This window comes from Oryzias melastigma, linkage group LG4, assembly GCF_002922805.2.
Source record: "Oryzias melastigma strain HK-1 linkage group LG4, ASM292280v2, whole genome shotgun sequence".
Taxonomy (NCBI): Eukaryota; Metazoa; Chordata; class Actinopteri; order Beloniformes; family Adrianichthyidae; genus Oryzias; species Oryzias melastigma.
This window is the reverse complement of record NC_050515.1, coordinates 30,013,542-30,026,542: the sequence shown is the minus strand read 5'-3', so window position 1 is coordinate 30,026,542 and position 13,001 is coordinate 30,013,542. Positions and strand designations below refer to the sequence as shown.

Sequence of the window (13,001 nt, the reverse complement as noted above, 5' to 3'; positions counted from 1 at the left end):
CTAAATCCTAACAAATACAAATAGTATTGTAGCATATCCCCTACGATGTTATCTAACAGATCTATGAAATTTTAAATTACAGAATAAACTAAATCCTAACAAATACAGATAGTATTGTAGCATTTCCCCTACAATGTCATCTAAAAGATCTATGAAAATAAAATATTAAAAATAGATAACATAAAATCCTAACGACACAGATGGTGTCCCTTGGGATTAATAAAGTATCTATCTATCTGTTTATCTATCTATCTGTATATCCCCTTTCTGTAAGTTCCCCTTAATAAAGTTTGAAGTCACCGCCATGCAACATCAATTCCAGAAATCTTTTTTTAAAATCCACTTTATATCCAATGTCGACCCAAAGATGTATAAAAAAATACCTGGAAAGGTATCGTCTTGTTGTTTTTCCTGTTCTATTTTGCTGCGTGTTCATTTTTATAGAACTCTGTGTACTTGGGCAAGCTTGCTCTTTTTTAGTTTCTCTTTTTCTGGGACAAGTGAATGATGTTTTGTTTGCTTCTTCTCATATGAGACAGCTGGACTGTACTACTGGTTGTCCGTACTGGAGCCTTTGGAACATCATCCGTTTTTACAAAGGTAGTTTTAGTCCTTGATAATGTTCTCTGAGAAACAGGTGGGCATGCAACAGGTTTTGTTTCTGTTAGCTTTTTCCTATCTTTGAGAATTGGAATGTGTGATTGCCCTGCTGTTTTCTCAAGAGTCTTGGACGTCCTTTCAGTTTTTACAAAGGTAGTTTTAGTCCTTGATAATGTTGTTCTCTGAGAAACAGGTGGGCGTGCAACAGGTTTAGTTTCTGTTAGCTTTTTATTTTCTTTGAGAATTGGAATGTGTGATTGCCCTGCTGTCTTCTCAAGAGTCTTGGGCGTCCTTTCAGTCTTTACAAAGGTAGTTTTAGTCCTTGATAGTGTTGTTCTTTGAGAAACAGGTGGGCGTGCAACAGGTTTAGTTTCTTTTAGCTTTTTCTCATCTTTGAGAGTTGGAATGTGTGATTGCCCTGCCGTCTTCTCAAGAGTCTTCGGGGTCCCTTCAGTTTTGACAAAGGGAGTTTTAGTCCTTAATAATGTTCTCTGAGAAACAGGTGGGCATGCAACAGGTTTTGTTTCTGTTAGCCTTTTCCTGTCTTTGAGAATTGGAATGTTCGATTGTCCTGCTGTCTTCTCAAGAGTCTTTACAAAGGTAGTTTTAGTCCTTGATAATGTTGTTCTCTGAGAAACAGGTGGGTGTGCAACAGATTTAGTTTCTGTTAGCTTTTTCTTATCTTTGAGAATTGGAATGTGTGATTGTCCTGCTGTCTTCTCAAGAGTCTTGGGGGTCCTTTCAGTTTTTACAAAGGTAGTTTTAGTCCTTGGTAATGTTGTTCTCTGAGAAACAGGTGGGCGTGCAACAGGTTTAGTTTTTGTCTGGTTTTTTTCACACAAGTAACTGCGAGAATTCAGACTGTCCAGCTCATGTTTATCTGTTTTTATTAGTTGAATCAGATGCATGAGTTCCTTTTTTGCAGGTCCCAATGGATCCTTTTCTACTAATATTTTTCTTTTACCGTCGTCAGTTTTCTTCACCTTTTTAAACTCTTTTCTGTCTTTGCTCTCAGGGAACATCAAGACACTGGGATCCCATCTGTCCTTCATGAAGGTCCCTAAAAAGTCACCCTTCATATTCCATATTTTGACATTTTGATCCAATCCTGCAGATATTATAACGTCGCAATCGGGGCATAATAAAACGCTCACAATCCAATCGTTACCACTCTGCCAAGATCTCAGCAGTGGAGGTGCACAGAGCGATGTGCGCCATCCTTTAATTCTTTCATGAGGCACAGGGTCACTCTTTTTTCTGTCAGCATATCCCTGAATGTCCCACAGACAGATTATTCCAGTGCTGTCACCAGTCAGTAGTATATTTTCTGTTGTATCAGTTGTCATGCAGGTAATCTTTGCACTTTTCTCTGTCACTGCTCTAAATTTTGCTATCACTCCTCCACATGCGTCAATTGACCAGGCAAAGACAAAACCATCATATGACACAAGCAATGAAGCTATTTTACTGTTAGTCTCCCTATGTTGTAGAGAAGTAGAGACAAGTCCACCCATGTTTTTATAACCTGTACTCAAAGCCAAGAGTTCAGGGTCCTCCAGGTCTTTAATTAAAGGCTCCCTTTCAAATATGATGCCTTGGTTTGCATCACCTATACATTGCACTTCAGGACTGTCAAAGATGTGAAAGTACAAGCAAACTCTGTAGCTTTTTAAATCCCATACAACTGCATTCCCGTCGCTGGATATTGTAATGAGTCTGTCTTGATGGAGCTCCATGGCACAAGTGTCTTTCAACAAAGGGTGCTGCAAATATTTGTGATTTCCTTCTTTTAAGTCCAGTACAAAGATGGTATTGCAGTTCATTGCTGAAATAAACAATGTGTCGTTTTCTTCTATTAGGCCTGTCACATGATTTGGGATTTTTACTGGGAGAACTTTAACCTCTTTACCATTGTTAAAGTTCCAGTATGTTATTTCCTTATTTTTAGAAAGTGCTATTAATTTGCGATCTGTTGAATCAAACATAATAGCAACAGGCTTCACAAGTGTATATGGTAAGACATTGAACTGCAAAACTAGTTCTCCTGTCAAAAAATCCCACACTCTTATGAAACCATACTGAGAAAGAGACACAACCTGCTTGTAATGGCTGTTGTAAATAACATTCCACAATGGCAAGTCATGACTTGAAATACGTTGTTGGAAAGCATCTGTTCCTCGTCCAAGGCATCTTGCTAAATCTTTATCAGCCACAATAAGCTCATTATTGCTTTCCTCGTAGCACACAGCAGAAATAGTTTTAGTTTTCAAACAATCAACGAAGAAACTCTGCAAACAGGTCAAATCTGACTCATTCCAGATTCTCACATTTTTGTCAGTTGAAACACTAAAAATTTTTCTCTCCAAATCACTATACTTGACACTGACAATTGGACTTTGGTGTCCTGTCAGTTTATGCTGACATAGCAATTTGCCCACTACCCAGGTTCGTAAAACACCATCGTCTCCACCCGAAATCAAAAACTCTCTTACATTTGTGAAACTCGCGCATTTGAAGAACCTTAAATGCCCTACACTGCTAAATGTTGTAGTGTTTATCCTTGTGTACTCTAGACAGGATGAAAATCTGCAACTAACAACAGTCATGCGCTTAGCTGAACGCTCACAGACAACATAAGAATGGATAAGAGGAATATACTGCACACTAGCTAATACGTCAGAAAAAAGTGAGATCCTGAAAGTATGAAAATCTGCAGTCTTATATTTCAACAGGGTCGACACAGAGACGCCTTTATAGTATTTTGCATTCAGGTCTTTAAGCAGTTTTTGTGGTAAGATGCCTCCTTTTAAAACATCTTTACTGATGCATATGGTAAAAGATCCTGATTCATCTGCAATTGAAAACATGCCCATAGCGTTCATACGAGTGTAATCAATAGATGTAACTATACAGTCATCTTTTACAATACAATATTTTATACCAGAAAGACCTTGATAAAGCCTTTTGTAATCAAAGAAAAGCACTTCCTCGTCAGATGTAGAAACAGCCAGCTCATCAAAGTCCTTAATGTAAATCATATCATAAACCTTCAATGGGTATTTGACATGTGAATAAACGGTCTCCTCTCCTTTTTCGTAAACAAGACGTTTACACAAGTTCTTAAGACCATCAGTCAAGAACATCACAATACCGTTTTCTGTCAGAGCAACATAATCGCATTTGTTGTATGGTTTGGATTTCCGTAATGTTGGGTTAGGGTCATCCATGTTAGGCAAGGGAATGGACAAAACTTTTACAATTTGTTTGTACATTCTAAGAGCGATCAATTCAGGCGATAGGGGGAAAGGATATAGTTCTGCTTTATTCTGAGATTTTGTTTGTTGACCTACAAAGAATTCTAAAAGTTCTTCAAGATCCACAACTCCATCACAGTTTGCGTCAATTTTCATGTGTAATAAGCGTAGATCGTTTTTTCCGGCATCTGGAAAAACACCTTGCATTCCCACACAGAATTCATCTATATCAAGACCTCCACTTCCATCTACATCTGCTTTTTCAAAGAGCTTAGTAATCCCCGAGACAGTCCGAGTTGAAAAATCTTTACCTGTTATATTGCTGCGCAACAGATTTTCAGAAATTTCAAAGTCAGAATCCGAACCTGACGAGTACCTGCGCTCCATGCTGTACTTGCTATTTTCCATGGTCTTTTGCTTTGAAGGATTTAAACAACTCTTGAGGTGTCCTAATGAATTTTTCACCCCTTACAACTTCTCTTTACAGACTTTTCAGCTTGTAATCACTTTGATCACTCAATGTCATTTTGATGACATTTGGTGTCACTTTGTTGACATCTGTCACGGTAATGACATACATTGGTGTCATCATGTCATCAGTGTGAGAGATGTAATGTCGTCTGTCACACAGATGACACTGAATGATGTCATCTTTATGATGTCATCAGATTGATGACATCATAAAGATGACAATGTGATGTCATCATTATGATGTCATCAGATTGATGACATCACATTGTCATCAATGTGATGTCATCATTATGATGTCATCACATTGATGACGTCACATTGATGACATCACAGCACTATCACAAGTTGTCATCAATATGACGCAATCCAAGTACAATCTTTCGATCACAGTATGACGACTGACAGACTTTTAAGTTGCAATTGTAGTTCCCATCTCCTGTTGGGCCATGGACTGATTTATATTAAAATATTTTCGCCAACCAGTCTGTATGAGGATGGAGATATTGTCAGATTTTGTAGCATCTGGTCATAGTTATAGAGTTTAGGGGAAATATATTGATCATACTGGAAGATCACTGAATATCCAATAAAACAAGCTATTTTGAAAAAACTGTTTAAGAGGATATTAAAAGTTTCTTGCCTTAAATTGACACCTTACTTTGTGCTCTGTGAGAAAACATAGACAGTTTTTGACCCTGGTCTCAAGAATTAAACAAGTGGTGTAAAATAGGGTGTAAAAATAGCCGCCAACTCTGCAAGGAAATACATCTCTTTTAACCCTTTAACACCGGAGCTGCAGTGTTTATGCTCTTTAATTTACTGTAACTTTTCAACCGTTAAAGTGATCAATGTGATTCCAGCAGATTCTAAAGGAGAAAAGCGACTCATGCTGCCTCAGGTGCTAAAGACTTGGATCCTCAATCATTGATTAACAGCAGATGGTGTCATAAGGATCAGGTGTAGGAGAGCGGATCCACACTCAGCAGCAGCAGCTTTCAGCTCAGGCACCTGGGCGCTGTTCCAGAAATTAGGGTATGTTGCATATCCGGGTAAGTTTTAGCGCACGTTCATGAATATCCTCCTCTTTTGGTTCCAAATCAGTGGTTATCAGGTTACCGAGCCTGGCAAGCCTTTTAAACAGTGATCTTGTGGACGTAGAAGCACAAATTTTATGAAGAAAGGATAAAAGCCTTTCAGAAACATTAAAGGCTTTTTTTGCTTTGAGAGGGTGAGAAGTCCACGCATAGATTGCCTGTTTTTTTGCAGAGATGATTTAGAAAAAATGGCTGCACGGTGGCACAGTGGTTAGCGCTCTTGCCTCATAGCGAGAAGGCCCCGGTTCGACTCCCGGCTGGGACCTTTCTGTGTGGAGTTTGCATGTTCTCCCCGTGCATGCGTGGGTTTTCACCGGGGACTCTGGCTTCCTCCCACCGTCCAAAAACATGCTTCATAAGTTAATTGGTGACTCTAAATTGTCCCTAGGCGTGAATGTGAGAGTGAATGGATGTGTGATTGAGGCCCTGTGACAGACTGGCGACCTGTCCAGGGTGTACCCCGCCTTCGCCCATCAGCAGCCGGGTTAGGCTCTGGCACCCCGCGACCCCAAAAGGGAAGAAGCGGTCAAGAAGATGGATGGATGAATTTAGAAAAAAGATATTCTGTTTTACAAGAGTTGTAATATAATTACAACATTTTGGAAACTTTGCAGAGAATAAAAATATTTTCTGTGAGAAATAAAATAATGTACAATTGAGTAAAATGTCTTCACAAAACCTTTGACATTTCAAGTGTAATTTATTTCACGTAGAAGAAAAAAAACTGTAAGACGGGAATAAAAAATGAAAGCTTTCCTGTATTTTTAACAATTTCTTCTAAAATTCAAAGTATTTTCAGAACTAAGAACTAGTAAGACAGATTTTCATACTTCAGTGTTGAGCTTTTCCTCTGATTCTCCACCAGATATCAGCATTGTACCAACATTCTTCCAGGTGCCTTTAGCTAAAATTACTGTTTGACCTTCTGAGACTCACGTGAGTCAGATGACAAAGGCAGGGGGGACTTACCAAAGGTAGGTGCTTACCGGGGCCCCCGATGCTTTGCAGAGCTGTACACTTAAAAAAAAAATCTAAAATTATTTTGAAGCATATTATAATTTAACTCTGTGTTAAAAAAAAAGAAAGAAATCCTTGAAATGACATGACTGCTCATGTGAAAGTGTTTTGTCCTCCCCCGTCCCTGTGTAGCAATGGACTATTCAATAACAGCAAGCTAAAATATATGAAGAATACATTTATTTTTAACATTAAAGTATGACTTTACTCTTTACATTCATACCACAACATTTGCAGTCTTGACATTGATGATGTCTAAAATTTTTTAAAGAAATAATTATTGCAACCGCTGCAGAGGACCCAATGTTATTGTTCATCTGGGGCCCCAAACTGCTACATCCGCCACTGACCCCAACACCCCTCAAGACAGATGGCGCAGTCCCAACTGGGTTGAGCATGTACCTTTTATTTACTCGGCGTATGCTAATAATTGTGATGCATTATGACTTCAATGTTTTGTGAGAGATGTCGATCTGTTAAGCTGACAATCAAGACTGTATTTCATAAACAGCTGCAAAAAAGACAGCTTTATCCCTTTTACACTGGAGCTTCAGTTCTACTATTTACATTCTTTTGGCTGCTGAAATCTTCAGTTATCGCCAGAGTTCAGGTAAATTTCAGCAGATTCTGAAGTGTAAAAATGCAGCCTTGCACTGATATTATTAACATAAATCAGCTCATTCGGATGAAGAGAAAAGCAGCATCCTGCAATGCTTTACAACAGTAGCAACAGTGCAAAGCAGATATTTGAAACTGAAGTGGAATTTCTGCTCTAAAAAAGTCACTTTTCCCCCCTGTCAGATTCTGCTGGTTCTTGGTAAAAACACGTATGGTTCACCATGCCACAAGCTTTTCCAAACTGCATTTTTTTTTCTGCTCTAGATTAACAATGAATAAACAGACAGAATGTGAATATTAGGCTCAATTTTGTTTTCAGATGTCCTCCATCATTTTAGCACATGCTAAAAACAGCATGTTCATCAGAGTGGCTCTCTAATGCCTCGTTTCCACCATAGACTTAATATATAATTAGACGCATCATCTCTGACGTCACCCATTGACTTCCACAGTCCCCCAAATGAAGCCTGAATATTCAGCTCATGGCCGCAGCCATATTGGCTAGAGTTAACTCCGTCTCACACGGACGTTCCAAATATGGGGAAAAGGGGCGGGACCGAGTTCACCCGCTTTTCCTCCGATTTGCTTTAGTTCACGCCCACAGCTCCGCTGCAGCTCCTCAATGCTAACGGCTAACCGCTTCAATTCTCCAGCAAAGCTGCACCGCGGTGGATTATTTACATCATGAATCTGTACAGGTGAGTTCTTGGTGTTTTACACACAATCTGTAAAACGGTGGAAGTGACTTTTAGACAACAATGAAAACATATTTTCCCGTGGTACGAGTTTAGTACGAACTGAACATCCACTGTTTGATCATTATATTTATGTGGTCCCAAGATACCTTTTTTAATAAGAGTTATTTAGTCTTAAGTTACTGTAGTCTTTATATACACATTAAAAATACACCACAACAGTAATATGATTGTGTAAAACGTAGTTTTTCCTCTAGTATTAAATCAAATTGTTGATATGATCACATAGTGAAGCTTTGGCGCAATTTCAATAAGGAAGATCTACTCTCCCAGGTGTGCAGGGCGTTCATCGCTACTCTCACGTCATCAATTGGTAATCACGGGAGCCAATAGCGAAGTACTCACTCACTTCATGGCCAATCACAATCAAATGTCTACCTTTAAATTCAGTGACGTTTTGTTTTTCCGCATTGCAGACATTGCGCCGGTCATGTCGTCTTCCGACTGCGATCCCGTACCCGTGTCCGTTCCAGGCGTCCCCGACGGGGCATCTGATTCCTCGCCTGGTCCTGCTTCAGGCGTAGCTCCCGTCTGGCGTCCCTTCGCGAGTCTGATGTTCGCCAGCAGCTTGCTTCGGTGAATGTCACTCCCGCGCCGGGCCTGGGTGCCGATCAGATCCTGGAGCTTGTCGGCCTCGCTGGTTTCCGGGACGAGGGTTCCCCCGTGCCTGCCGCTTCTGCTCCCTATGCCCCCGCGGCTCGCGGTCGGAAGCGCAAGTCGAAGTCCTGCTCCAGAGCTCCTCCTGGAAAGCGCACGGCTCCTCGCTCGGCATCGTCTCCTCCTCCCTCCTCTCGGCCGGATTTGGCGGCGTCTCTGCAGGCGCTTTCCTCCTTGCTGCAGTCCATAGATTGCCGCCTTCGCGTGTTGGAGGGTTCTGCGCTTCCGGCTTCTCGGCCTGCTGACGTCAGCCCCGACGCGTTGGCGGTTCCCGGAACCTCCTCCTTCTCGCTGTCTACTGCTGTTCCTGCTCCATCCATGGCTCATGCGTATGTCCCGCTGGCGGCTAATGTCTCTCCTCGCCTGCGCTCCAGGATCCTTCAGGGTAAAGATGTGAACTTAGTTTCCCTGCTGCTGCCTTCCCCTGACGGCGTTCTGGGCGTGTCGAACGACGCTTCTTCCGCTGGGGCTTCGAAGCATGCTGACCCTCGGCTCTCTCGGGTTTTGTCCATCGGAGAGTTTTTGGTTGCCTTTGGAATTTTCAGGGACGTGGTTTGCTCCGTGTATCCCGATCGGCGTTCGGAGCTGGACGGCTACCTGGCGCTGATTGGGGATCTTAACCTCAAATATGGACATTCGCTGTTTTATCAGTATCACAGGTCTTTTTCGGGCAAAGCGGCCTTTTTTCTGGCTCAACATAACATTCGCCTGGACTGGTCGGTTCTGGATACCGAACTGCTCGTGATGCTGGCAGGGGGGGTCAAGGCTGTTTCCTGCGCCTCCTGCGGTGATATTGGGCACGACCAGTCGCTCTGTCCCTTCCCGATTCAGGCCCCTGCTGCGTCTGTTCCTCCCTCTCTCCCTTCTGCTTCTGTTACTCCGGATAGGCGTGGCCGCCAGGTATTTTATTTTCAAGGGCGTCCTATTTGTAACAATTTTAATTTTGGTGTTTGCTCTTTCCCTTCTTGTACTTTTCTCCACGTGTGTAGCAATTGTCGCGACGCTCATCCGAGATCGGTTTGTCCCAGGATCCGGTTTCGCCCGAGGACCTCTGCACGACTGGCTTCGAGAGACACTCGGGACTTTGGTTCCAAACCCTCCTGAAGTTTCACCCCTCCACGGCTGTGGACGTGAAGGCCCTGGCTTCGGCCTTGTCCCTTCACCCGGACTCTTCGTTTGTCGATCATCTTCTCACGGGTTTGTCTCAGGGTTTTCGTGTTGGCGTTGCTGGTGGTTTGTCCTCATCCTACGTTTGTCGCAATTTGCTGTCCGCTAATAAAGATCCACTCGTGGTGTCTGCACTTCTGGCTGCTGAATGCAAAAAGGGTTATTTAATCGGACCTTTCACTTCCCCCCCTTTTTCTCTCTTTCGCGTTAGCCCCATCGGCGTAGCCGCCCGTAAGTACTCGGGTAAGAAGCGTTTGATTTTCGATTTGTCTGCCCCTCATTCTGGCCCCGTCCCTAGCATTAACAGTCTCATTCCTGCTGTGCCCTTCTCCCTGCATTATGCCTCTGTTGATGATGCAATTGCGTTGATAAAGCTCGCTGGCCGTGGTGCCTGGTTGTCTAAGGCTGACATTGCTGATGCCTTCAAATTGCTCCCCATTCACCCCTCTCAGTGGCACCTGTTTGGCGTTAGGTGGGATTCTCGGTTCTATTTCGCTGTTCGCCTCACATTCGGCTGTAGGAGTAGCCCGGCCATTTTCGATCTCTTCGCTAATGCTCTGTGTTGGATTTTGCTGAACCGCGTGGGGCTCCCCTCTGTTCTGCACCTTCTGGATGATTTTCTGTTAATTGATCCCCCTGCCGACGGTTCCGGCTCGTCTCTGGCTAAGTTGAGAATGTCTTTCGGTTCCCTGGGCGTTCCCCTGTCTGCTGCTAAGACCGTTGGTCCAGCCACCTCCCTGGAATTTTTGGGCATCGTTCTCGATACAGTCGAAATGAAGGCTTTCCTCCCTCTAGATAAGCTTCAACGCATTCGGGAAGTTGTAGGGGAGTTCCTCAGTTCTCCGTCCTTCTCTAAGCGTCAGCTCCTGTCTCTCTTGGGCCATTTAAATTTTGCGATGAGAGTTATTCCTCAGGGTAGGTCTTTCATTTCTCGTCTTCTCGAGTTGGCTTCCTCTGTTCCTGCTCTATCGGATCAGGTTTTCCTGGATGCTGGGTGCCGTTCTGACCTGGCTTTTTGGTCTGCGTTTTTGAAAGTTTGGAATGGCGTGTCTTTCTTCTACGATGATGTTGCTTTCTCCTCTGACTCTCTGCGTTTTTTTACCGACGCTGCTCCTTCCGTAGGTTTTGGGGGGTTTTTTCAAGGGGAATGGTTCGCTGAACGTTGGCCTGTTGAGTTTGAGGATATCAGTCTGTGTTCTGCGCTCTTTGAACTGTATCCCATAGTGGTGGCTTGCCACCTCTGGGGCAACAAATGGGCTCGAAAACGGATCACTGTCCTCAGCGACAGCGAAGCAGCAGTGCACATAATAAACAAAGGTCGATCCGATTCCCTAAACATCATGCCCTTCGTGCGCCGCCTAACATGGCTTTCCATCACGCATAATTTTGTTCTCACTGCACGTCACATTCCTGGGCATAGTAATCTCATAGCCGACTCTCTCTCTCGCTTTAACTTCCAGGCTTTCAAGAACCTTTGTCCAGAGGCTCATCCTTCCCCACTGGCAGTTCCCCCTTTCAAATCTCTGATCCTAAATTGACCACTGCTCCACTGTCCTCCCTCATCCACTCCGCAAAACGTTATATGCAAAAAGGTCTTTCCCACTCTACACTGAGGTCGTATGAATATGCCTGGAAATCATTTGCACTATTTTGTTTTTCCCTTCGTGTCCCCCTGTATCCTATATTAATTTCTACTATTTGTGCCTTCATTTGTCATTGCAAAGATGTAAAAAACCATAAAATATCGGTCATTCGCAGCACTCTAGCAGGCGTGCAGTTTGTTGCCAGATGTTCTAATCCGGATATGTCGAGCTTCTTCTCCAATCCCTCTATCAAATTGTTACTAAAAGGCATTGCTAAATCCTCTCCGCCAGGCAAAGATTCACGCAAACCCATCACTCTTTCCATTTTGCACTCCATGATTAATGTTCTTCGCAAAGGCAAGTTTGGTCTATATCATGACGCACTTCTAGAAACTGTGTTTTTATTGGCTTTTTATGGTTTTCTGAGAAGCGGAGAGTTTACATGTAATTCCGCATTTGATCCTGATTCAGATATCTGTTTTTCTGATCTAACCTTTCACCCTCAATTTTATAATCTGTTTCTAAAAAGCACAAAGGCTCAAAAAGGTTGTTCCATTATCGTAGCAAGGGTTGATTCTAGTTTTTGTCCTTATCGCGGCATGTTATCTTATCTAAAACTAAGAAAATGCCCTTCACCTCTTTCACCTCTTTTCCTCATCTCTGCTAACTCCCCTCTAACAAAATCCTGGTTCATAAGTCACATGAAGAACGTTCTAGCGGACATCGGCCTCGATCCAGAACACTACTCGGGGCACTCCTTTCGCATCGGTGCAGCTACAACAGCTGCCACTCAAGGCATCTCTTCAGCCTCCCTTCAACAACTGGGGCGATGGTCCTCAGCTGCCTATGCAACATACATACGTCCAAATCACGAGGCCATCCTCACAGCTCAGAAGTCCTTCAAACCTTAACATCTGGTAAGTTTCAAATAGCTGATGGTGGTACTTCATCGTGTACATAAATCAGATAATACACATGTTTCCCTTAACAGCCTTTAGTTTCTTTCAGATGCAGTTCACGGTTGCAGACTTTGTAGCTTCACAAGCCCGGTCCCGGGTGCATCCAGCTCTAAGCATCACAAGCCCGGTCGCGGGCCCACTAGCTCACAAGCCCGGTCGCGGGTGCATCCAGCTTTAAGCATCACAAGCCCGATTGCGGGCGCACTAGCTCACAAGCCCAGTCGCGGGCACACACACAGTTGCAGTCATCAGGGCCCAAGTAGATGCAATGGTTGTTTATAAATACTATTCTATCGATTCATGTAAAATTGTAATTTACTGCATTGATTAAATCCTATGTATGATTTTCTTTCCACCGGTTCCTTCAGGAAGATTCACCTGAGGTAAGTCTTCCTAATATTTTTGGGGGATCTCTTCACTTGGTCAAAGATCATCATATCAAGCAGATTTCTACAGCCCAGAGCCCAATCGCCAAAAAGACTTATTCATGCAGCCTGTTAAATCATCACAATTAAAATTTTCTACGCAGTTCTGAGTTCTCTCCTTATTGAAATGCTGTGATTACAATATGAGGAGCATTTATCTTTACTTCTTAGTTAAGTTAAAGCTGGAACTAATATTTAAGTGAATCCTCTAAACACAGTCACAGTGAAGCAGAATGAACTAACATCAGTCAGAATGTGATGAACATCAGGTCTGAAGAGGATAAACATGACTGATGCTGCCTCCTCTTCTGTTGACAATCCAAACTAAATACTGTCATGTTACAGTGTTTCAGTTTTGTCATGAACTGTCAGTCCCATGTTCAGGTTTAATCATCCACAGC

The 13,001-nt window shown here is 42.9% G+C and overlaps 3 protein-coding genes across 3 annotated transcripts; 1 reads left to right on the top strand and 2 right to left on the bottom strand.

Annotated features, from left to right (window-relative positions):
* Window positions 1-776: 776 nt before the first annotated feature.
* Window positions 777-2,492, bottom strand: LOC118598714 (the record flags this gene model as incomplete). The annotated part of the gene is given in 1 exon segment (XM_036211716.1): window positions 777-2,492. A coding segment is annotated over 1 exon segment (1,647 nt), but the record flags the coding sequence as incomplete, so codon positions are not given.
* A 52-nt stretch (window positions 2,493-2,544) lies between these two features.
* LOC118598723 (WD repeat-containing protein on Y chromosome-like) lies at window positions 2,545-3,861 on the bottom strand. The gene is made up of 2 exons (XM_036211753.1): window positions 2,662-3,861; window positions 2,545-2,569 (listed from the first exon to the last, which is right to left on the bottom strand). The coding sequence occupies exons 1-2, from the start codon at window positions 3,825-3,827 to the stop codon at window positions 2,545-2,547; spliced, it is 1,191 nt and encodes a 396-aa protein (XP_036067646.1). The 5' UTR covers window positions 3,828-3,861.
* A 3,877-nt stretch (window positions 3,862-7,738) lies between these two features.
* Window positions 7,739-12,689, top strand: LOC112136762. The gene is made up of 3 exons (XM_024258652.2): window positions 7,739-7,752; window positions 8,328-9,366; window positions 9,456-12,689. The coding sequence occupies exons 1-3, from the start codon at window positions 7,739-7,741 to the stop codon at window positions 11,169-11,171; spliced, it is 2,769 nt and encodes a 922-aa protein (XP_024114420.1). The 3' UTR covers window positions 11,172-12,689.
* Window positions 12,690-13,001: the final 312 nt, after the last annotated feature.

Excerpts from the sequence above, each read along its gene's own strand:
- LOC118598723 (XM_036211753.1), bottom strand. The coding sequence starts at position 3,827 with ATGGATGACCCTAACCCAACATTACGGAAATCCAAACCATACAACAAA. Across the intron at positions 2,570-2,661 it reads CAGTATGGTTTCATAAGAGT|ATCGCAAATTAATAGCACTT; the intron begins GTGGGATTTTTT and ends TTGATTCAACAG.
- LOC112136762 (XM_024258652.2), top strand. Across the intron at positions 9,367-9,455 it reads CGGATAGGCGTGGCCGCCAG|CAATTGTCGCGACGCTCATC; the intron begins GTATTTTATTTT and ends CCACGTGTGTAG.